Genomic DNA, 22928 nt, shown 5'->3' with positions numbered 1-22928 from the left:
TCATAATAGCAATAAAAAAGATCACAACTAAATCTTTTTGTGAGTTAACTGCCTTTTCATCAGCAGTCGGAACTGAAATGACTTTGGGTAAATATTCAAATATAGTAGACATTTCTGCAAGAGATGATAAAAGTTTACATAGGGTCAAGGAGTGCAGAGTAACATGTTGTCAATGCTTGTTGTGATGTATGATAGAAACAGAAAGGGATGTCAGAGCTGCTGGCTTTTCGCCACCAATTAGAGAGCAGTGGGCAGGTTACATGTTTCAGTCTATTTTTCATTGCAGTTTCAGATTAATTTTGTCGTCCTTATATTTTACAGTAATGATGCCAACAAATGCGAGTGAGTACTATAACAAACATCCTAAAAAAATTACACTACCTGGCAAAAAAAACCAACAAAGCTACAACTGAAACATGGTTTACTTCTCACAGCAAAATCATATTTAATAATGAAAACTGAACCTGCAATATAAATGTAAAACACAGTCACAGGAAAAAGTTATGTAACAAAGAATAATAAGCAAAAAGAAACTTTTAACTCACCTGTGTGAATCCGTCTATGATTCTGAAGGTATGAGGAGGCACGGAAGCTTTTCCCACAAAATTCACACTTGTAATTTTTCTCGCCAGTATGAATACGTCTATGCACAATGAGAGAGTATTTTCGGGCAAAGTCTTTCCCACAGTATTCACACTGGTAATTCTTTTCTTCCGAATGTATTGATATGCAATGGTACTTCAAATCACCCCACTGTCGAAAGTGACGACCGCAGTATTCACACTTGTAAGGCTTATCACCCGAATGCAGCCGCATATGTACCTACATAAACAAGATGAACTGAATGTAAAAATATTAAAAGTCCATTGTTGCCAAATATTCCAGACTTTCTAAATTAAAAATTTTCGAAAATCAAATGTTCATGAACACACTCCCAAGTCAACCTATCATGTTTGTATTTTGAACACCCCCTAAAAATTTTAGTGTGCAACTTGAGCAGACTACTATTCCTTAAGTACTTGGAAGTATACATACCAAGAAACTGATACAAATAGGTGACTGGAACACATGCAGCAAAAGTGTCAGCAAACAGTATGCCTTAAATGGTAATCAGCTAGATATATATTGATACTATGATTGCTTAAAATACATCTTGTAAAGGCTTCAATAATGTAACTTATTATTATCTAAAATATACTTTAGGATTCAGACCTAAGTGATGCATCTCACAAATAGACTCTCTTTGTACATGAAGCATGTACATGAAGCATATCCAAAAAGCAGGCAATGCTGGCGAAACTAAGTCACAAGAATGCAGCGCCATTATTTATTATCTACAAAATGGATGGCAGAAGACTATGGTTTGACTCATTAGTCATCTGTCTGGTTCAGTACAGCCTACAACAATTTTCTTTCACATGTCACTCTTTTTATCTCAGAGTTGCACTTGCACCCTATTATTTGTTGGATGTATTCAAATCTTTGTCTTTCCCTATTGTTTTTACCCTCCACCGCTCCCACTAATACCATGGAAGTTACTCCTTGATGTCTTAACACATGTCCTACCTCTCCATCCCTTCTTACTGTCACTTCTTGTCGGTGTTTTCCATATTTTCTTTCCTTCAATGATTCTGCAAGGAATCTCCTCATTCCTTATCTTATCAGTCCAGCTAATTTTCAACATCCTTCTGTAGCACCATGCCTCAAACACATTGATTCTCATTCTTTTTCTGGTTTTCTCACTGTCCTTGATACACTTCCATGCAATTCTGTGTTCCCAACCTACATTCTCAGAAATTTATTCCTCATTTTAAGGCGAATGTTTGACATAGGCTGACTTCTGGGCAGAAATGCTCTCTTTGCCTGTGCTAGTCTGCTTTTTACGTCCTTGTCGCTTCATCTACCATGTGTTATTTTACTTCCTTAACTTCATCTACCCCCCCCCCCCTCCTCCATGAACCGTGGACCTTGCTGTTAGTGGGGAGGCTTGTGTGCCTCAACGATACAGATAGCCGTACCTTAGGTGCAACCACAATGGAGGGCTATCTGTTGAGAGGCCAGACAAACGTGTGGTTCCTGAAGAGGGGCAGCAGCCTTTCCAGTAGTTGCAGGGGCAACAGTCTGGATGATTGACTGATCTGGCCATGTAACACTAACCAAAACAGCCTTGCTGTTGTGGTACTGCGAACGGCTGAAAGCAAGGGGAAACTACAGCCATAATTTTTCCCGAGGGCATGCAGCTTTACTGTATGATTAAATGATGATGGCGTCGTCTTGGGTAAAATATTCCGGAGGTAAAATAGTCCCCCATTCGGATCTCCGGGTGGGGATTACTCACGAGGACGTCGTTATCAGGAGAAAGAAAACTGGCGTTCTACGGATCGGAGCGTGGAATCTCAGATCCCTTAATCAGGCAGGTAGGTTAGAAAATTTAAAAAGGGAAATGGATAGGTTAAAGTTAGATATAGTGGGAATTAGTGAAGTTCGGTGGCAGGAGGAACAAGACTTTCGGTCAGGTGAATACAGGGTTATAAATACAAAATCAAATAGGGGTAATGCAGGAGTAGGTTTAATAATGAATAAAGAAATAGGAGTGCGGGGAAGCTACTACAAACAGCATAGTGAACGCATTATTGTGGCCAAGATAGACACGAAGCCCATGCCTACTACAGTAGTACAAGTTTATATGTCAACTAGCTCTGCAGATGATGATGAAATGTATGATGAGATAAAAGAAATTATGCAGGTAGTGAAGGGAGACGAAAATTTAATAGTCATGGGTGACTGGAATTCGACAGTAGGACAAGGAAGAGAAGGAAACGTAGTAGGTGAATATGGCTTGGGGCTAAGAAATGAAAGAGGAAGCCGCCTGGTAGAATTTTGCACAGAGTATAAATTAATCATAGCTAACACTTGGTTCAAGAATCATGAAAGCAGGTTGTATACATGGAAGAACTCTGGAGATACTAAAAGATTTCAGACAGATTATATAATGGTAAGACAGAGATTTAGGAACGAGGTTTTAAATTGTAAGACATTTCCAGGGGCAGATGTGGACTCTGACCACAATCTATTGGTTATGAACTGTACATTAAAACTGAAGAAGCTGCAAAAAGGTGGGAATTTAAGGAGATGGGACCTGGATAAATTGAAAGAACCAGAGGTTGTACTGAGCTTCAGGGAGAGCATAAGGGAACAATTGACAGGAATGGGGGAAAGAAATACAGTAGAGGAAGAATGGGTAGCTTTGAGGAATGAAATAGTGAAGGCAGCAGAGGATCAAGTAGGTAAAAAGATGAGGGCTAGTAGAAATCCTTATGTAACAGAAAAGATACTGAATTTAATTGATGAAAGGAGAAAATACAAAACTGCAGTAAACGAGGCAGGCAAAAAGGAATACAATCATCCCAAAAATGAGATCGACAGGAAGTGCAAAATGGCTAAGCAGGGATGGCTAGAGGACAAATGTAAGGATGTAGAGGCTTATCTCATGAGGGGTAAGATAGATACTGCCTTCAGGAAAATTAAAGAGACCTTTGGAGAAAAGAGAACCACTTGCATGAATATCAACAGATCAGATGGAAAACCAGTTCTAAGCAAATAAGGGAAAGCAGAAAGGTGGAAGGAGTATATAGAGGGTCTATACAAGGGCGATGTTCTTGAGGACAATATTATGGAAATGGAAGACGAGGTAGATGAAGATGAAATGGGAGATATGATACTGCGTGAAGAGTTTGACAGAGCACTGAAGAGACCTAAGTCGAAACAAGGCCCCGGGAGTAGACAACATTCCATTAGAACTACTGACAGCCTTAGGAGAGCCAGTCCTGACAAAAGTCTACCATCTGGTGAGCAAGATGTATGAGACAGGCGAAATTCCCTCCGACTTCAAGAAGAATATAATAATTCCAATCCCAGAGAAAGCAGGAGTTGACAGATGTGAAAATTACCGAACTATCAGTTTAATAAGTCACAACTGCAAAATACTAACACACATTCTTTACAGACAAATGGAAAAACTGGTAGAAGCCGACCTCGGCGAAGATCAGTTTGGATTCTGTAGAAATGTTGGAACATGTGAGGCAATACTGACCTTACGATTTATCTTAGAAGAAAGATTAAGGAAAGTCAAACCTACGTTTCTAGCATTTGTAGACTTAGAGAAAGCTTTTAACAATGTTGACTGGAATACTCTCTTTCAAATTCTGAAGGTGGCAGGGGTAAAATACAGGGGCCAAAAGGCTATTTACAATTTGCACAGAAAGCAGATGGCAGTTATAAGAGTTGAGGGGCATGAAAGGGAAGCAGTGGTTGGGAAGGGAGTGAGACAGGGTTGTAGCCTCTCCCCGATGCTATTCAATCTGTATATTGGGCAAGCAGTAAAGGAAACAAAAGAAAAGGTCGGAGTAGGTATTAAAATCCATGGAGAAGAAATAAAAACTTTGAGGTTCGCCGATGACATTGTAATTCTGTCAGAGACAGCAAAGAACTTGGAAGAGCAGTTCAACGGAATGGACAGTGTCTTGAAAGGAGGGTATAAGATGAACATCAACAAAAGCAAAACTAGGATAATGGAATGTAGTCGAATTAAGTCGGGTGATGCTGAGGGAATTAGATTAGGAAATGAGACACTTACAGTAGTAAAGGAGTTTTGCTATTTGGGGAGCAAAATAACTGATGATGGTCGAAGTAGAGAGGATGTAAAGTGTAGACTGGCAATGGCAAGGACAGCATTTCTGAAGAATAGAAATTTGTTAGTACGGAGTGTAGCCATGTATGGAAGTGAAACATGGGCGATAAATAGTTTAAACAAGAAGAGAATAGAAGCTTTCGAAATGTGGTGCTACAGAAGAATGCTGAAGAATAGATGGGTAGATCATATAACTAATGAGGAGGTATTGAATAAAATTGGGGAGAAGAGGAGTTTGTGGCACAATTTGACTAGAAGAAGGGATCGGTTGGTAGGACATGTTCTGAGGCATCAAGGGATCACCAATTTAGTACTGGAGGGCAGCGTGGAGAGTAAAAAAAGTAGAGGGAGACCAAGAGATGAATACACTAAGCAGATTCAGAAGGATGTAGGATGCAGTAGGTACTGGGAGATGAAGAAGCTTGCACAGGATAGAGTAGCATGGGGAGCTGCATCAAACCAGTCTCAGGACTGAAGACCACAACAACAACAACAACAACAACTTCATCTACTTAACAGTCACCAATTTTGATGCAAAGGTTATCGCTAAGCTCTTTTCTGCTGCAACTCATTACTTTTGTCTTTGGTTTACTCTCAATCCACATTATGTATTCATTGGACTGTTCGTTCCTTTCAATGGGTTCTGCAATTCTCTCCCCCTTTCACTAAGGGTAGCAATGCCATCAGAAAATATTAACACTGATATCATTCATTCTCTATTTAAATCTCATTCCTGAACATATCTTTTATTTTCATCATGTATGGAGTAAACAATACAGGTGAAAAGACTGCTTCACTGTCTTATGTCCTTTTCTAATTTGAACACTTCGTTCTTGATCTTCCATTCTTATTGGTCCCTCTTGGTTCTTCTACGTGTTATACACTACTGGCCATTAAAATTCCTACACCACGAAGATGACGTGCTACAGATGCAAAATTTAACCAACAGGAAGAAGATGCTGTGATATGCAAATGATTAGCTTTTCAGAGCATTCACACAAGGGTGGCGCCGGTGGCGACACCTACAACGTGCTGACATGAGGAAAGTTTCCAACCGATTTCTCAAACGCAAACAGCAGTAGACCGGCGTTGCCAGGTGAAACGTTGTTGTGATGCCTCGTGTGAGGAGGAGAAATGCGTACCATCACGTTTCTGACTTTGATAAAGGTCGGATTGTAGCCTATCGCGATTGCGGTTTATCGTATCGCGACATTGCTACTCGCGTTGGTCGAGATCCAATGACTGTTGTTAGCAGAATATGGAATCGGTGGGTTCAGGAGGGTAATACGGAACGCCATGCTGGATCCCAATGGCCTTGTATCACTAGCAGTCGTAGCAGTCGAGATGACAGGCATCTTATCCGCATGGCTGTAACGGATCGTGCAGCCACGTCTCAATCCCTGAGTCAACAGATGGGGACGTTTGCAAGAGAACAACAATCTGCACAAAAATTTCGACGACATTTGCAGCAGTACGGACTATCAGCTCAGAGACCGTGGCTGCGGTTACCCTTGACGCTGCATCACAGACAGAAGCGCCTGCGATGGTGTACTCAACGACGAACCTGGGTGCACGAATGGCAAAACGTCATTTTTTCGGATGAATCCAGGTTCTGTTTACAGCATCATAATGGTCGCATCTGTGTTTGGTGACATCGCAGTGAACGCATATTGGAAGCGTGTATTCGTCATCACCATACTGGCGTATCACCCGGCGTGATGGTATGGGGTGCTATTGGTTATACGTCTCTGTCACCTCTTGTTCGCATTGATGGCACTTTGAACAGTGGACATTACATTTCAGATGCGATACGACCCGTGGCTCTACCCTTCATTCGATCCCTGCGAAACCCTACATTTCAGCAGGATAGTGCACGACCGCATGTTGCAGGTACTGTACAGGCCTTTCTAGATACAGAAAATGTTAGACTGCTGCCCTGGCCAGCACATTCTCCACATCTCTCACCAATTGAAAACATCTGGTCAATGGTGGCCGAGCAACTGGCTCATCACAACAAGCCAGTCACTACTCTTGATGAACTGTGGTATCGTGTTGAAGCTGCATGGGCAGCTGTACCTGTACACGCCATCCAAGCTCTGTTTGACTCAATGCCCAGGCGTATGAAGGCCGTTATTACGGCCAGAGGTGGTTGTTCTGGGTACTGATTTATCAGGATCTATGCACCCAAATTGCATGAAAATGTAATCACATGTCAGTTCTAGTATAATATATTTGTCCAATACCCATTTATCATCTGCATTTCTTCTTGGTGTAGCAATTTTAATGGCCAGTAGTGTATATTACCAATCTTTTCCTATAGCTTACTCCAATTGTTCTCAAAATTTCGAATATCTTGCACCATTTTACATTGTCAAATACTTTTTCAAAGTCAACAAATCCTATAAATTTGTCCTGATTTTTCTTAGGTCTTGCTTCCATTATCAGGCATAATGTCAGAACAAGCTCCCTCATTCCTTTATCTTTCGTAAAGCCAAACTGTCATATAACAGATTCTCAATTTTCTTATCCATTCATATTTACATTATTCTTGTCAGCATCTAGGATGCATGAGCTACTAAGCTGATTGTGCCATAATTCTCACTAGTATCTGACTTTACTGTATTCGAAATTATGTAGATCATACTCTCCCAGAAGTCTGACGGTATTTCTCCAGTCTCATAATTCTACATACCAACTTGAACGATAATTTGGGTGCCACTTCTCTCAGTTATTTTAGAAATTCAAAAGGAATGTTATCTATTCCTCCTGGCTTGTTTGACTGCAAGTCTTCCAACACCCTGTTAAACTTTGACTCAACTGAAGTCCTATGTCTTCCATATTGACTTCCAGTTCCCCCCCCCCCCCCCCTTTGTCATCAGGCAAATCGTCCTCTTCAGAGAGGTCTTCAATGTTCTCTTTCCACCGACCTGCTCTCTCATCTGCATTTAACAGTGGTATTCCCATTGCACTATTAACATTGCTGTCCTTTCTTTTAATTTCACCAATAATTGTTTTAACTTTTCTGTATGCTGAATCAATCCTTCCAACAACCATTTCTTTTTGATTTCTTCACATTTTTTGTGCAGACATTTTGGCTTGGCTTCCCTGCAATTTTTATTTATTTCATTTTTAAGACAGTAGTATTGTTGTACTTCTACTTTCATTGATCAGTTGAAGCATTTCTTCTGTTACCAAAGGTTTCTTCACCAGTGCCTTCCTTACACCTATGTTCGTCTGTCCAATGTTTGTGATCAGCCTTTCCACAGACGTCCATTCTTCCTCAATTGAACTGCCTACTGTGGTATTCATTAGTATAGTATCTACAGTCTTAGAAAACTTCAAATGCATGCCATCATTTCTCAGTACTCAGTATTCCATTTCTTTCCACACTGATTCTTTCAAGTGATGCAGTTACCCTTCATAATTACTAAATTGTGATCTGAGACTATACCTGTTTTTGGCTACAGCTTACAACCCAATATTTGATTTCAGAATCTCTCTCTCATCATGATGTAATCCAGGTACAATCTTCTCATGTCTCCAGCCCTCTATACCTCCTCCTCTTGTGATTTTTACAGCAGCATAATTGCTATTACTAGTGGATATTAATTGCAAAACTCAATTATTCTTTCTCACCGTTCATTTGTACCAGTGACCCCATATTCTCCCATAACCAATTCTTGTATACCTTCCCCTACTACTACGTTCCAATGATTTAGTTTACCCTCTCCCTACTGAATTACCCGTCTAATATCTGCACATACTTTCTCTGTCTTCTCATCTTCTTCTTGTGGTGTCAGCATATGTAACTGAACTACTGTTGTTGAAGTTGGTTTGCTGTTGATTCTGGTGAGAACAAATCTCTCACTGAACTACCTACTCATAATAAATCCTACTCCAGTTTTTCACTACTACTGATATTATCCCACATTTGTCTGACCAAAAATCCTTAGCATTTCTCTTTTCAGGTTTCGTAGCCTCCCTACCACATACAAAATTCTGACATTCCACACACTAATTATTCTTACAATATTACTCTTTCACTGGTTACTCAATTTTTTTTCTCATGGTCTTCTCTCCTTTAGCAGTTGCCTCCCAGAGATCCAGATGGGAGACTAATTTCTAATCTTATCTAAATGGAGAGATCATCATGACACTGAATTACAGGCCCCATGTCCTGTGCTTACACTTTGTGTGTCCTTAATGCAGTGGTTTCCATTGCATTCTGCATCCTCATGCCATTGATCATTGCTGTTTTTTCCACCTTTAAGGTTCAGATTTTCTCCTCATGCGCATGAAAGTGCCCTCAAACTCTGACCTTTCCTCTGTGCTCTTAGACAAAGCTGTTGGCAGAAAGAGAGTGACTCCTTAAACTGGAAATCTTCTGCCACCACTGCTGAGGATTCTTTTTTTTTTTTTTTTTTTTTCAAAATTTAAGCAGTGGTTGGGACTGAACTAGGGACACCATGAGATTTTGATTACTAGCCAAAGATGCTAACCCCAGACCAAGGATCTGCAATTGCTCAAATTCATAAGGACATGAGTCTGTTTTATTGGCCAACAGTAATGAGTTTTGGAAAGGTTAGACAATGATGTTATGACTTTAAAAGAGGATGTAAAAACTTGGATGGAGAACAATGGAATGCAAGGCCCAGTATCCACACCACTGAAATTGTATAACAAGTGGACCAGAAAATGCAATCTGATTGACAACTGATTATTGGTGCTCAAACTGATGAATTTCCTCATATTGTATACACTTCTATTTATAAGACCGTCACAGAAAAACTCTGATAATCATAAATTTTATGCAAGGTGGGTACTGAAAACAATCATCATACCAAACATAGAATAACAAGTGGACATGCATGTTTGAACCAGATGGAGATGATTTATTTCCCCACAGTGTTACATATGACAAGGCGTAGCTATCATACACCAATGCAGAAGCAAAAACAATAATCAATGCAGTGGCACCATTCAGTTGCGCCAAAACTGAAAAAATTCAAGCATTCTCCTTGCCCAAGTCATTAAATGATGGTTATTAATTTCTAGGCTGAAAAAGGCACTCTCCTGTTTCGTTTCATGGAATGTACATCAACAACTACAGCAGACATGTACTAATAAATGCTCATCAAATTAAAATGTGCCATCCAAAATCGATGGGGTGAGAAACTGCCATTCATAAATGACATCTCACATGACGAAGTGTGTCCCTCATTGCTGTCCATGCCAAGGATAAGATTCAGCATTTCCATCGGAAATGTTTTGATCGCCTGTACCACTCTCCCAACCTACAACCTAGTGCCTAATACCTGTTCTTGTATATGAAACAATGACACGTGGATAACAAGTCAAAGATGATGAATTCGAGACCACAATTGTGAATTGGTTCAACTCGCAAGAATTTCTATGCAGGCAGGTTGAAGAAGTTAGTGCAACTTTATGCCAAGTACTTAGAAGTTAGTGGCAGTTACGCAAAAAAGTGAAGTACACATGTAGGAAACCAAAACTACCAATAAAAACATTTTCTGTACTAAAAAATGACTAAACAACCCAATATTTCTGAATACTCTCTGTGGATATACATGCTCAACACTCTTTTGACCACATGGACTATAGTTACATACACTGAGGTGCTTAAATATCTTCAACATTTCACGGCCCTGTCAGCAACTGTGTAAATATTAATTTTAATTTTAATAATTAACAGCCTCAGTTGCACCATTTGCCTAGAATTTACCTAGGTTTCAGTCAGGATAACCCACTATGGAAAGACAGTAGTTACTGTAATCCGGAAAAGGTTGGGTTATCCCGACTGGAACCTAGGTAAATTCTAGACAAACGGTGCAACTGAGGCTGTTAATTATTAAAATTAAAATTAACACTGAGGTGCCACAAGTCATGGGATACCTCCTAACATTGTGTCGGATCTCCGTTTGTCAGGCATAGTACAGAAACTCGATATGACATGAAATCAACAAGGCATTGTAAGTATCCTGCAGAAGTACTGTGCCATTCTGCCTGTATCACCATCCGTAACTGTGAAATTGTTGCTCGTGCAGGATTTTGTGCACAAACTGAGCTCTCAATTATGTTCCATAAATGTTCGATAGGATTTATGTTGGGCAATCTGGGTGGCCAAATCATTTGCTCAAATTGTCCAGAATGTTCATCATCAAACCAATCGCAAACAACTGCGGCCCGGTGCATGGTGCATTGTCATTTATAAAAATTCCATTGTTGTCTGGGAACACGAATTCCATGAATGGCTGCAAATGGTCTCCAAGTAGCCATTTCCAGTCAATGATTAGTTCCAGTGGACCAGAAGACCCAGTCCATTCCATGTAAATACAGCCCACACCATAATGGAGCCACCACCACTTTGCACAGTGCCTTGTTGACTACCTGGGTCCATGACTTTGTGGGATCTGCATCACACTCATGCCCAACTATCAGCTCTTACCACGTGAAATCGAGGCTCACCTGACAAGGTCACAGAGGTGCTGCAGACAATGTCATGCTGTTACCAAAGGCACTGGCATCGGTCATCTGCTGCCATAGCCCAAAACACCAAATGTCCTAATGGATACATTCATCATATGTCCCACATTGATTACTGCGGTTTTTTCAAACAATGTTGCTTGTCCATAAGCACTGAGAATTCTAGGCAAATGCCACTGTTCTTGGCCATAAGTGAAGGCCGTCGACCACAGCATTGTCCGTGGTGAGAGGTAATGCCTGAATTTGTTATTCTCGGCACACTCCCAACACTGCAGACCTCGAAAATTGAGTTCCTAACCATTTCCAAAACAGACGGTCCCATGCATCTAGCTCCAACTACAATTTCATGTTCAAAGTCCGTTAATTCCAGTAGTGCAGCAATAATAACGTCAGAAACCTTTTCACACGAATCACTTGAGTGCAAATGACAGCTCCGCCAAGGCACTGCCCTTTTATACCCAGTGGATGCAACGCTACTACCATCTATATATATGTGCATATCGCTATCTGTGACTTTTGTCACCTTCAGTGTATAGCCATCTAGGTACTGGAGGCAAAACTAAAATGCCATTCACAAACAGTGCAGTAGTGTGTGCTGTGTCTAAAATTACGTAATGCAGCTTATATGCACTGTAAAGTGTGTCAAGATGTCCTGAAAGATCATTTCAAGCTTATCGCCTGTGTGCATTATCACTTTAAGGCAAGGACGATTGTTAACACAGATGCCCAATATCATTAGACACATAATACTCAACATCTGCCTTGCAGTCATTGGTCATATTCAACAAACCAGCTGTTATCCAGTAAGTACAAATTATGACTCACTGGTATTCAAAGTGTAATGCAACAGAACTGTGTGTTGCCTTTTTGGAAGGAACTGGGAGGCCTGTATCTACCCTGACAGTATGAAACCTTCTCCACATGAACAAACTGGTTTCTGGGTGTCCTTCACAAACAACAGTACAAATCCACTATCACTGTGTGCACAAAGAAGTGGGGAATCGAACACTTGAAATGAAACAGCCATGAAGGCTACCATGTTCCCTCCATCAGCAGATGCAGGATGTGTGTCATGCCTGAAGATTGTAGTAGAAGAGTGTATTAATGTATTTATCAGACAGGTTGTAATGTAACGTGTCATTTGGGAAAAAATGATGTATACCCCATGTCTTTCTGCCCGATGAATGATGGTCATGACTTTAGCAAATGCTTTGCTGATTTATTGCTTAAGGAATAAGCATTGACAGTGTGAATTTTGTTTCTGTTGGGCATGAGCGTAGGTGTGGACGGATGTAGCATGTCTTAAAGGCAGAACGATGAGGGCAGTCTTTCTGCACATTGCGGCAACTGCTATTGGGCAGTTATTCTGTGTTCCTTCTGACCCAGCTAGAAATTGCTCTGCAGACCACGGAATAGTGAAGCTCATGACAATCACAGTGATGTTACAAGAAATGAATGCAGCAATCTTTTGACAGATCTAAACACAGATAGACAGATAGTGTAGATAAGCCTTGTCCAATAAAATTCTGTAAATAAAGTGTTTGTGAAATGGTTCCATATTGTAACTACAGGTACAGTGTATGCTTAATTTACCAAGAAAAAGTTATTGTCATTTAATGGAGGTCAAATAGTAAATTAACATTTCAGCTAGCACTGAAGAAGATACAGTGGTGAAGAAGTTTACAGATGCGACACACACACACACACACACACACAATTATTCGACATAGGTGTGTAACACAGTCGTCAGAATTAATCAGCAATGGCAACTGACTTTTTTAAACAGTCACCCAACATAGAACAGAACACTTCATTCTGGCAACTATGAAATGAACCAGAATACTGATGAGCAAGTAAAATGATGAGGATAGTCCTTTCGCATGCCATGGCACCCACTGTTTGGGCAGCTAGTCAATGCCCCTGCTCTCTTGGCTGGGAAACGCTCTGCAGGCAATAGAATAGCACAGATAGCAACATTCATGGTAACATGACAAAAATGAATGCAGGCATTTGACGGCTCTGTACAGAGAAAGAATGATTGCATAGACAGACACTGCCTGGTGAAATTCTGTAAACAAACTGTATGTTAAGTGGTTTCATATTGTAAATAAAGGTTCATTATGTGCATAATTCATAAATAAGAAGCTGATGTTATTTAGTAGAGATTGAATACTAAAGTGACAGTTCAGCTAGTGCCAAAGAAGATGCATTGGTGATGGAGTCTACAGCTATAAGATACACACACAGTCGTTCTGACACTGGTTTGCAACACAGAAAGTCAAGATTAATAAGCAACGGTGGCCGAAATCTTTTCATAATTACTTAGCACACACCTGGAATGGAACACTTCGTTCTGGCTCAGTTCCGTGATAGGACTGAGGAAAACACGGTCACCAGAATTCACTCAGTCCTACATGAAACTGAGCTAGAATGATGTGTTGTGTTCTATGTTGGTTTATTGTGAAAAAGATTTCAGTTGCCATTGCTTAATAATTCCATCTTTCTGTGTTGCAAACCAATGTCAGAATAACTACGTCTATATCTCATAGTTGTAGCATCTGCACCATTACATCATCTTCTGTGCTGGCTGAAATGTTACATTAGTCTTCAGACTCTACTAAATGACGACAATTTCTTCTTTGTAAATTATTCATACACAATGTGTCACAACACACAACCATTTCACACATAGTTCACTTACAGAGTTTTATCAGACAATGCTTGTCTACATAATCAGTCTATCTCTGTACAGATCTGTCAAACAACTGTTGCATTCACTTTTAGTGACGTCACTGTGATTTTGATGATCTTTGCTATTCCATTCACCTGCAATAGGCGAGTTGAAACTTATCCCTTAACTAATAAGAAAAATCACTTGCTAAATCTGCAACTATCATTTGTCAGGCAGGAAGACATAGGGTAACACATCACTTTCCCCAAAATGATATGTTATACCACAAGGTTATGAAAAGTAATTTGAGTGCTTTGTGGTATCAAGAGAGAATTCTTGCTGATGAACTTGTCTTTCAAGATGATTAAACACATAAGTGCACTATAACCATCTAGCAAACTCCTTCCTCCACGAGACAGGAAATGTAATGGCCTGCGGCATCTGCTGACATGAACCTAACTTGGGAAATTGTTGAAACTTGAAGTGAGCCATCACAGAAACCACACTCCCCCTTTCACACCAGGTGATTTCAAGAAGCCGTCATTTAGAGTGGAGCTGTTTTGAGCAGTAATGCCTCAACAACATTGTAGAGGGTATGTCAAGAAGGATCCAAGCATCTTACAATATAGAAGATGGAGCAAAGCAGTACTGAATGTTACCGTGCACCAGATTTTTTATTTCTAAGGTGTGCACTATGAAACACACTGCCACTACTTTCATTATGGTTTCAATTTCAATAAATTATGCATTTATAGACATACAAAAAAGTAAAAGGAACACGTCACCTAGCCAATAATTCTGTGTGTGTGTGTGTGTGTGTGTGTGTGTGTGTGTGTGTGTGTGTGTGTGTGTGTACGCGTGCGCACGAGTGCTTGGTTGCAGGACATTAGGGAGTGGCAGAAGAAGGGGAGGGGAGGGGAGGGGGCGATGGACACTTATAGCCTGTACAGGGTGTCCAGAATTAAGTATTCACTCTGAAACAGAGTGTGCAATGATATGAAACTTCCTGGCAGATGAAAACAGTGTGCCGGACTGAGTCTCAAAGTCGGGACCTTTACTTTTCACAGGTAAGTGCTTGACTACTTGCCCACAAAAGGCAAAGGTCCTGAGTTCGAGTCTCAATTTGACGTACAGTTTTAATCTGCCAGGAAGTTTCATATCAGTGCACACTATGCTGCAGAGTGAAAATTTCATTCTGGCAATATCCCCCAGGCTGTGGCTAAGCCATATCTCTGCAGTTTCCTTTCTCCCAGGAGTGCTTGTCCCACAAGTTTCGCAGAACTTCTGTAAAGTTTGGAAGCTAGGACACCGGGTACTGGGAAGTAAAGTTGCGAGGACAGCTCTTGAGTCATGCTTGGGTAGCTCAGCTGGTAGTGCACTTGCCTGCAAAAAGCAAAGGTCCCCAGTTCGAGTCCCAGTTTAAAACATAGTTTTAATCTGAGAAGTTTTATGCAGGGTGTGTCTCCTAAGAGTCATCAGGCAAATTTTCTCTGGTGTTTCAGCAGATATTTGCAATTTCATTTTTGCATTGTGTACCCGGACTCAGCCCAAACAAATAATGCTCATTACATCTTTCATGTGAGGCCCAGTGTGGAAGGAAAGCGTCGATTGGTTTCGCTTTAGAAGCAAAATTATTTTTAAAGCAGTATTTTACACACCCTTTCAATAGAGTGATCCTAGATTAGTCTAGTGTGATATCAGAGAGTATACGCAGACAAGGAAAAAAGTTCCCAGATTTTTCTTGGATTTCTCTGTTAACATATACACTTTTTCCCATGCGAAAATATACTTTTTCCACATTAAGTGATAGTATCTTTTTCTGTGTTAAGTGATAGTATCCATTCCCTTGGAACTGTAAAACTTACCAATCTTTTAAAAGGTTAATGTTTTATATACCGGCGTAGAACTTCCCAGCACTTAAGGAAACGAAACACAGGAAAAAAAGTTTTTGGACAGATCTTTGATGTGTAACAACATGTACACTGCATATTTTCATATTATGGAGTATATATTCAAATTCCACCAAATACAGCACGTTAGTTTCTGAAGCACTGAAATCGAGATTGTGATGCCTTTTTGTAAGCCAATCATAGCTCATGTCACGTGACCTCACCAGCCAATGACAGCAGATATTTAGAGCATAGGATACATTGTGTAGTCAGTCAGTAGCAACATCACTGTTAAGTAGAGGAAAAGTTAATGGTTTATATAAACATACTTAGTATAGCTATAAGAAGAGCTAAGCTCACTTCAATATTGGTCTCTAAGATTAATAAGCTACAAGAGACGCTATGTTTTCACTTGTAATAATGGTCTTTTTGTGTGTGTTACACTTTAAGATATGTCACACAAATATGCCAATAAAATTTAAAATAATGACATAAATGTCTTGTCTTCTGGGCTAGAAATTCTTCTAAATGGGTGGTCCTCAAAGTGTTAAGTTTTAAAGGAGAGTCAAACACTCTGTAATTTAAGAAATTCATCAGACATTCTCACATGTAACATAATCCATCTTGCGTGAAAGGAAATAGGAAATATACTTGGAAAGTAACACTTTTCAAACCAACATCCATAATATTTTCCCGAGACCTGTTAGCAATAAGTTTTCAACAGTTGCCAGAGAGCGCCAGAAAACACATGTTACTGCATGTGCACAGCTACAATGACGTACGAAGTCCCTATGTTCGTACGTATAGAGCATTAAGAGACCTCACATTAAGTCATAAAAGAAACAGGACGTCAAAGGATACTCCAAGAGCATCAGAATTTCGTAAACCATACTAAAATGCATAATTAGGCTTGAAGTGAACATTCGTACGTCCAGATTCACAATGAAGTAGGCCACAACCTGATATTAAGCTCTTCAGTGTGGTTTTAGGGATGTAAATTGTCTTGGAGTACCAGTACTGTACTACCTCATGTTTGGTTCTTTATTATGGCATAATGCCACACATGCCAGAAGATGAAAACATGCACTCAAAATTCGGTGAACAATTGGAACTAGCCAATACTATGGAATGAAACATTTTGTTTCAAATAAATTGACTGCCTCAGAGGAAAATAGTAATACAAGCCAAATTTCTTTAGTAAACTGACAAAAAAAATATGTCATTGTTTGGCAAGGAGATTAATGCTTGACTGCCAAAAATGTGGAAACAAAATAAAATCAGTAATCTGAGACTAATTATGTATTTTTGCCTTCCGTAATTATGTGAATCTATTTTAATTCACTTGATAGCTCCCGGCCACAGAAATCTATTTTGTTTACATTTGACATGGGAACTGTAAACGAAGAGGAAACAGCAAAATCGCTGAAAGTAAACAAGGGTACCATGGAGACTACCCCCTCACCCCCATCCCTTCCTGCTTTGCGCGAATCTGGCAGCTTGGGTGGACCAGATAAATTTTTACGGTTAGCATCTGGTTGCTTGGTGCTACTGACGATAAAGCTAACAGCCACACTTGAAGTAGCCAGAAGCAGGAGAAGCTATTGTTCCTATGGGATTCAACTGCTCACGTGCATGGCCCGCTGGCAACTGATCAAGTGAACCTAATGTAAACAGTTGCCATGCTCATCTAAAGCAGTTTGTTATTACGAAGTATTGCATAGTCTTCGTCCAAAGGCTTTTGACACATTTTGCTGTTGGCAGAAGCTTGTGTGTGCACAGTGTTTTATTGTTGTAAATGGCGCATTTCCTTTGCAACTAAAGTTTTATTTTGGTTTTTTCCTCTTGTTTAAGTTTTATTGCTGCAGTATTATTCTGCAACAGCAGGATAATGTAATAATCTTTGTTAGATTATCAGTTCTTACCAGTTAAAATGACAAAAATTAACTAAAAGTGAAAACAATGGAAACTTTCCAGAATTCTGAAAAATTCCTGGGTTTTTCCCTGATTTCCCAGTTGTCCCGGGGCGTATGGAACCTGGATATTTGTTTTATCGATTTCTATTAACAGGGACAAGAAAACTCTAAGAATAACCATCACTCCAACAGTGACAGCACGCCCTAGTCCACACTGATGCTACTGGCAAGTGTGCAGCACTACTGAGTTGCTGCTGGATGGCTGTTCAGTCTTCCAATTTACAAATACATTTTTTTGTAATGAGAAACAAATTAATGCTTTCTGATGACACTGGGCACCGCATGAAAGATGTGATGGGCAGTAATTGTTGGGGCTGATTCAAGCTAAGTAACGCAAAATTGAAATTGCAAGTATCTGCCAAAACACCAGAGACTACGCGCCTGATAACTCTTAGGAGAGTCGTCTGGTATAATATTAGTTATTATGATGGGTTCCGACATTATTGTAAATGTTATCTAGGTCCATTAATTCAAAATGGCCACTATAAAGCCAATTCTGGCCCTCTCCTATGGGTAAACTTCATTTATCCTAAATGTAAATGGCAGTGTACATAGGATGTAACAGATTAACACTGACAAATTTCAAATGGCTGTAGACGATGTGCTGAAAAACAAATTCAGACAAAGAAGATATCTCTGGAAATGTCATCCATTTCTTAGACAGCAAATCTTAGTTTGTATATAGATGTCTATTCTGCCGCTGCACTTAGCAGCCTCTACAATGTTGCTGCGACAACCAGAGGCACGTTTGATACCACATGACGTTGTGACTCATAACAGGCCCATTGTGAGATATTCTGCTTGCAGTCCATCAACATACAGTTCATCTGCTGCTGAAGAAGTGGCATTGTGGTAGGTGTTGAACCGTATAATGCAGACACTGGATGAAGTTTCTGGGTATGGATAAGAAACCCTCTAGAACTCTTAGAAGATTGATAGCATCATTTTGTTACACCCAGTGAATGTGTTTACAACCTGTTGGCTGAGAGCCACACCAAAAGTCACTTACTATTTCCTTCGCCCCTTGACAATGATTTGCAAATATGAAAAAACCACACTGCACCAGTGTCCAGATTAAAATTAAAATTCTCATGTAACTGTTATCTGACTCTGGATAAGTCAGTTCAAAAGTCTGATGAAGGCAAAGCAATGTCACTGTTCAAACCAACCTTAAGGTTTTCTCAGTTCTGTGTGTGTGTGTGTGTGTGTGTGTGTGTGTGTGTGTGTGTGTGTGTGTGTGTAAGTTTTCACTTTATGTAAGGATAAAGACTGGATGTGATACAATAAAATAGGTATTAATATAATTGGATATATAAAAATATCTACTAACCAAATGGCAGCAGGAGATAACATACATAAAAGTTAAAGCCACCCTCTGCTACACACCATACAGTGGCTTTCAGAGTATCTACGCCCATGCTCATAAATTAAGGATAATGCTGTTAAATGGTGAAACAACACTCTGGTGGGCAGTTTGCGGGTTTAAATCACCTCGGGGTACGAACATGTGGTACATTTGATCTGCAGTCGTCGCACAGTGGCGCTGGCGGCAGTCCACGTACGCTGAGGTGTGTTGGTGCATGTCAGAGTATGGTGCAGCAACTAAGCCTGCAGATGTTTCCTGACATACTAATGGTAACTGTGTGTTGAAAATGGCTCAAAGAACACATATTGATGACGTTATGAGCGGCAGAATACTAGGGCAACTGGAGGCTGGTCAAACACAGCAGGTCGTAGCACGGGCCCTCTGTGTGCCACAAAAGGTGATCTCAAGATTATGGCAACAATTCCAGCAGACAGGAAACGTGTCCTGGCACTACAGTATGGGATGTCCACAGGGTACAACACCACAAGAAGACCGATATCTCACCATCAGTACCCGCATTCAGCCATGTAGTACTGCAGGTAGCCTTCCTCAAAACCTTACCGCAGCCACTGGAACAGTTGTCTCCAGACACACAGTCTACAGACGACTGAACAGACATGGTTTATTCGCCTGGAGACCTGCAACGTGCATTCCACTGACCCCTGGTCACAGGAGAGCCCATAAATCCTGGTATCAAGAACACAGTACATGGTCCTTGGAACAGTGGTCCCAGGTTACGTTCACAGATGAGTACAGATATAGTCTGAACAGTGATTCTTGCTGGGTTTTCATCTGGCATGAACCAGGAACCAAATACCAACCCCTTAATGTCTTGAAAGGGACCTGCACGGAGGTCGTGGTTCAATGGTGTGGGGTGGGATTATGATTGGTGTGTGTACATCCCTGCATGACTTTGACAGAGGAACTGTAGCAGGTCAGGTGTATCGGGATCTCATTTTGCACCAGTATGTCTGGGTTGCAGGTTTTCAGGGTTGCAGTGGGTCCCACCTTCCTTCTGATGGATGATAACGCATGGCCCCACCGAGCTGCCATTGTGGAGGACTACTTTGAAACAGAAGATATCAGGTGAATGGAGTGGCCTTCCTGTTCTCCAGACCTAAACCCTGCCGAGCACGTCTGGGATGCTCTCGGTCAATGTATCGCTGCACGTCTTTGAACCCCTATGACACTTCAGGAGCTCCGACAGGCACTGGTGCAAGAATGGGAGGCTATACCCCAGCAGCTGCTCAACCACCTGATCCAGAGTATGCCAACCCATTGGGCGGCCTGTGTGCGTGTGCATGGTGATAATATCCCATATTGACGTTGGCGTACATGCACAGGAAACAGTGACGTTTTGTAGCACGTGTTTCGGGACGGTTTTCTCAACTTATCACCAATACCGTGGACTTACAGATCTGTGTCGTTTGTGTTCCCTATGTGCCTATGCTATTAGCGCCAGTTTTGTGTTTGTGCCACGTTGTGTGGCACCACATTCTGCAATTATCCTTAATTTATGAGCATGAAAAAATGGAAATGCCGTGTAGCTAGGGCCTCCCGTCGGGTAGACCGTTCCCCTGGTGCAAGTCTTTCGAGTTGACGCTGCTTTGGCGACTTGCGTGTCGATGGGGATGAAATGATGATGAAAGACACACAACACCCAGTCATCACGAGGCAGAGAAAATCCCTGGCCCCGTCGGGAATCGAACCCGGGACCCTGTGCGTGGGAAGCGAGAACGCAACCGCAAGACCACGGGCTGCGGACTATGAGCATGAGTGTATGTAGATGTAAAGAAATGTACATGCTTTCGCAGCCAGTGACTCCTCCTTCTGGCAGAGTAGTTGAAGTGAAAGGAAGAGGGAAGAAGGAAAAGGATTGGTGATGTTTAGGAAAAGGGGAGAGTTCATAAACTTCTAGGGGGACTTACTGGACAGGATAAAGGAAAGACTGACTGTTGGGGACTGCACCAGACAAGATTTGAAAACCTGAGAGCTTAAAGTTACAAGATAGGCTAACAAGCAAGATAGAGGTTACTGACAAAACATGCAAAAGTTAGTAAGAGCTGAAAGCTAACTGCGTTACATGCAGTAGAGGTGAGGGAGGGGTAGGGGCAGAGGGGGAGGGCGGAGGGCTAGGAAAAATGGTCAGGTCAGAAAATAAGAAGAAAAAAAAGATATAGGAAACTAAAAGGGAATGAAGAACTGAACAGCTACTGAGAAGAAATGTTCCGACCAAGGAAATGGGAGAAAATGATCAACACAAATTAACGACAAGTGGGTGGTGAGAATCCAGGATAAGTCATAACCAGTTCCCACCAGTGGAATTCTGAGAAACTGGTCTTTGGGGAAAGAATCCAGATGGCACAAGTGGCGAAACATGCACTTAGGTCACAACTGTCACATTGCAGAGCATGCTATGCAACAGGATACTGTGTGTTTCCAGCAAACAACCTTTGTCTATGCCCACTCATCCTACATGATAGCCTGGTTGTAATCAGACCAATGCAGAAGGCTGAACAGTGTTTATATAACACAGGGTACATGATATGCGTCATTTCGTAGTTGGCTCTCTGCTTGATAACATGTTTTGCCAGTTACAAGGCTGGTAAAGGTGGTGCTGGCGTGGTATTTAGTCTTACAGTGGGGATGGTCACAAGGGTAGGAGACATAGGATAGGGAAATAGGTGCAGAATGTTGGACAGAATGGACCTCATTCCACATAACATTGCAGAAGTAACTAGTTAATACATTCAAGACTAGGATAATACTGGGTGATGAGAGGTGTATTTAATAGTTGTTTTTGGAGGCATCAGTGGTGCCAGGATTGGATGCAATGTCCCAGTAAATCTGCTTTTGAACTAGGCTGGTGAGGTAATTACGTCCGGTGAAGGCTGAAATGAGAATAGTGGTGTATTGCTGTTAAGAGTCTGCATATGGACAAACATGGTTGACTCGAACGCCAAGACTGTGTGGGGAGGGCAAATGATGTTTGACAGAGAAGAAATGGCAACTGTCAAAATGTATGTACTGTTGTTTGTTTATAGGATTATTGCAAACAGAAGTGTATAACTAACCCTTGGTGTGGATGAAGTCAACATTACGGAAAACACATCATCCGGATGCTCTGCCCAAAGAAATGGCAACTTTCTCGTAACTCCACAAGCAAGAACTGATGTTACACATCCTTGGTTCTCACCACCTATGTGGGATTAATTTATGTGAATTATTTTCTCTAATTTACTTGATCCCAGCATTTCTTCTCAGTAACCATTCATTTTTTCATTCCCTTTTAGTTTTTTATATCTTTTATTTTCTGACCAGACTATTTTTCTCCACTACTACATCTACCACATGTAATGCATTTAGCTTTCTGCTCTTATTAACTCTTGCACAATGTTTTGTCAGTAATCTCTGCCTTGCTTATTACCCTATCTTCCACCTTTAAGCTCTCATGTTTTCAAATATTGTTCAGTGCAGAACCCAACAATCTGTCTTTCCTTCTCATCCCATCTTTGCCCTGACCCTGGGTTCTGGGCGACTTTTTTGAACCTCTCCCCATTCCCTAAATCTCACCAGTTCTTTTCATTCATGCCTCTTCCATCCCCTTCAAGCCTTTTGCCAGAAGAAAAAGCTACTGCCTCCAAAAATTTGCACATTTCTTTAACTTTTATATGCGTTTTTCTCATGCCGCCACTTGGTAAGTAGATATTTTTATCTCTCCAATTATATTACATTTTCAAAAATAAAATAGATGCTGTAATCTTAGGAATTAAAATCAAAACCCAATATAAAATATGTACACTTCCATTCACATGACTGAAATATTGTGTACTAT

General features: G+C 40.8%; 1 protein-coding gene across 1 annotated transcript in view; it reads right to left on the bottom strand.

The window, feature by feature from the left end:
• Positions 1–22928, bottom strand: part of LOC126412861 (zinc finger protein 354B-like) — a 147880-nt gene that overhangs the window by 47811 nt on the left and 77141 nt on the right. The window contains exon 7 of the mRNA XM_050082727.1: positions 546–822. Within this exon, the coding sequence (XP_049938684.1) occupies positions 546–822 (277 nt within the window). The remainder of the gene's footprint in view (positions 1–545; positions 823–22928) is intronic.

Source organism: Schistocerca serialis, chromosome 7, assembly GCF_023864345.2.
Source record: "Schistocerca serialis cubense isolate TAMUIC-IGC-003099 chromosome 7, iqSchSeri2.2, whole genome shotgun sequence".
Taxonomy (NCBI): domain Eukaryota; kingdom Metazoa; phylum Arthropoda; class Insecta; order Orthoptera; family Acrididae; genus Schistocerca; species Schistocerca serialis.
Note: the sequence above shows the minus strand (reverse complement) of the source record. Positions and strands in the feature narration are given on the sequence as shown.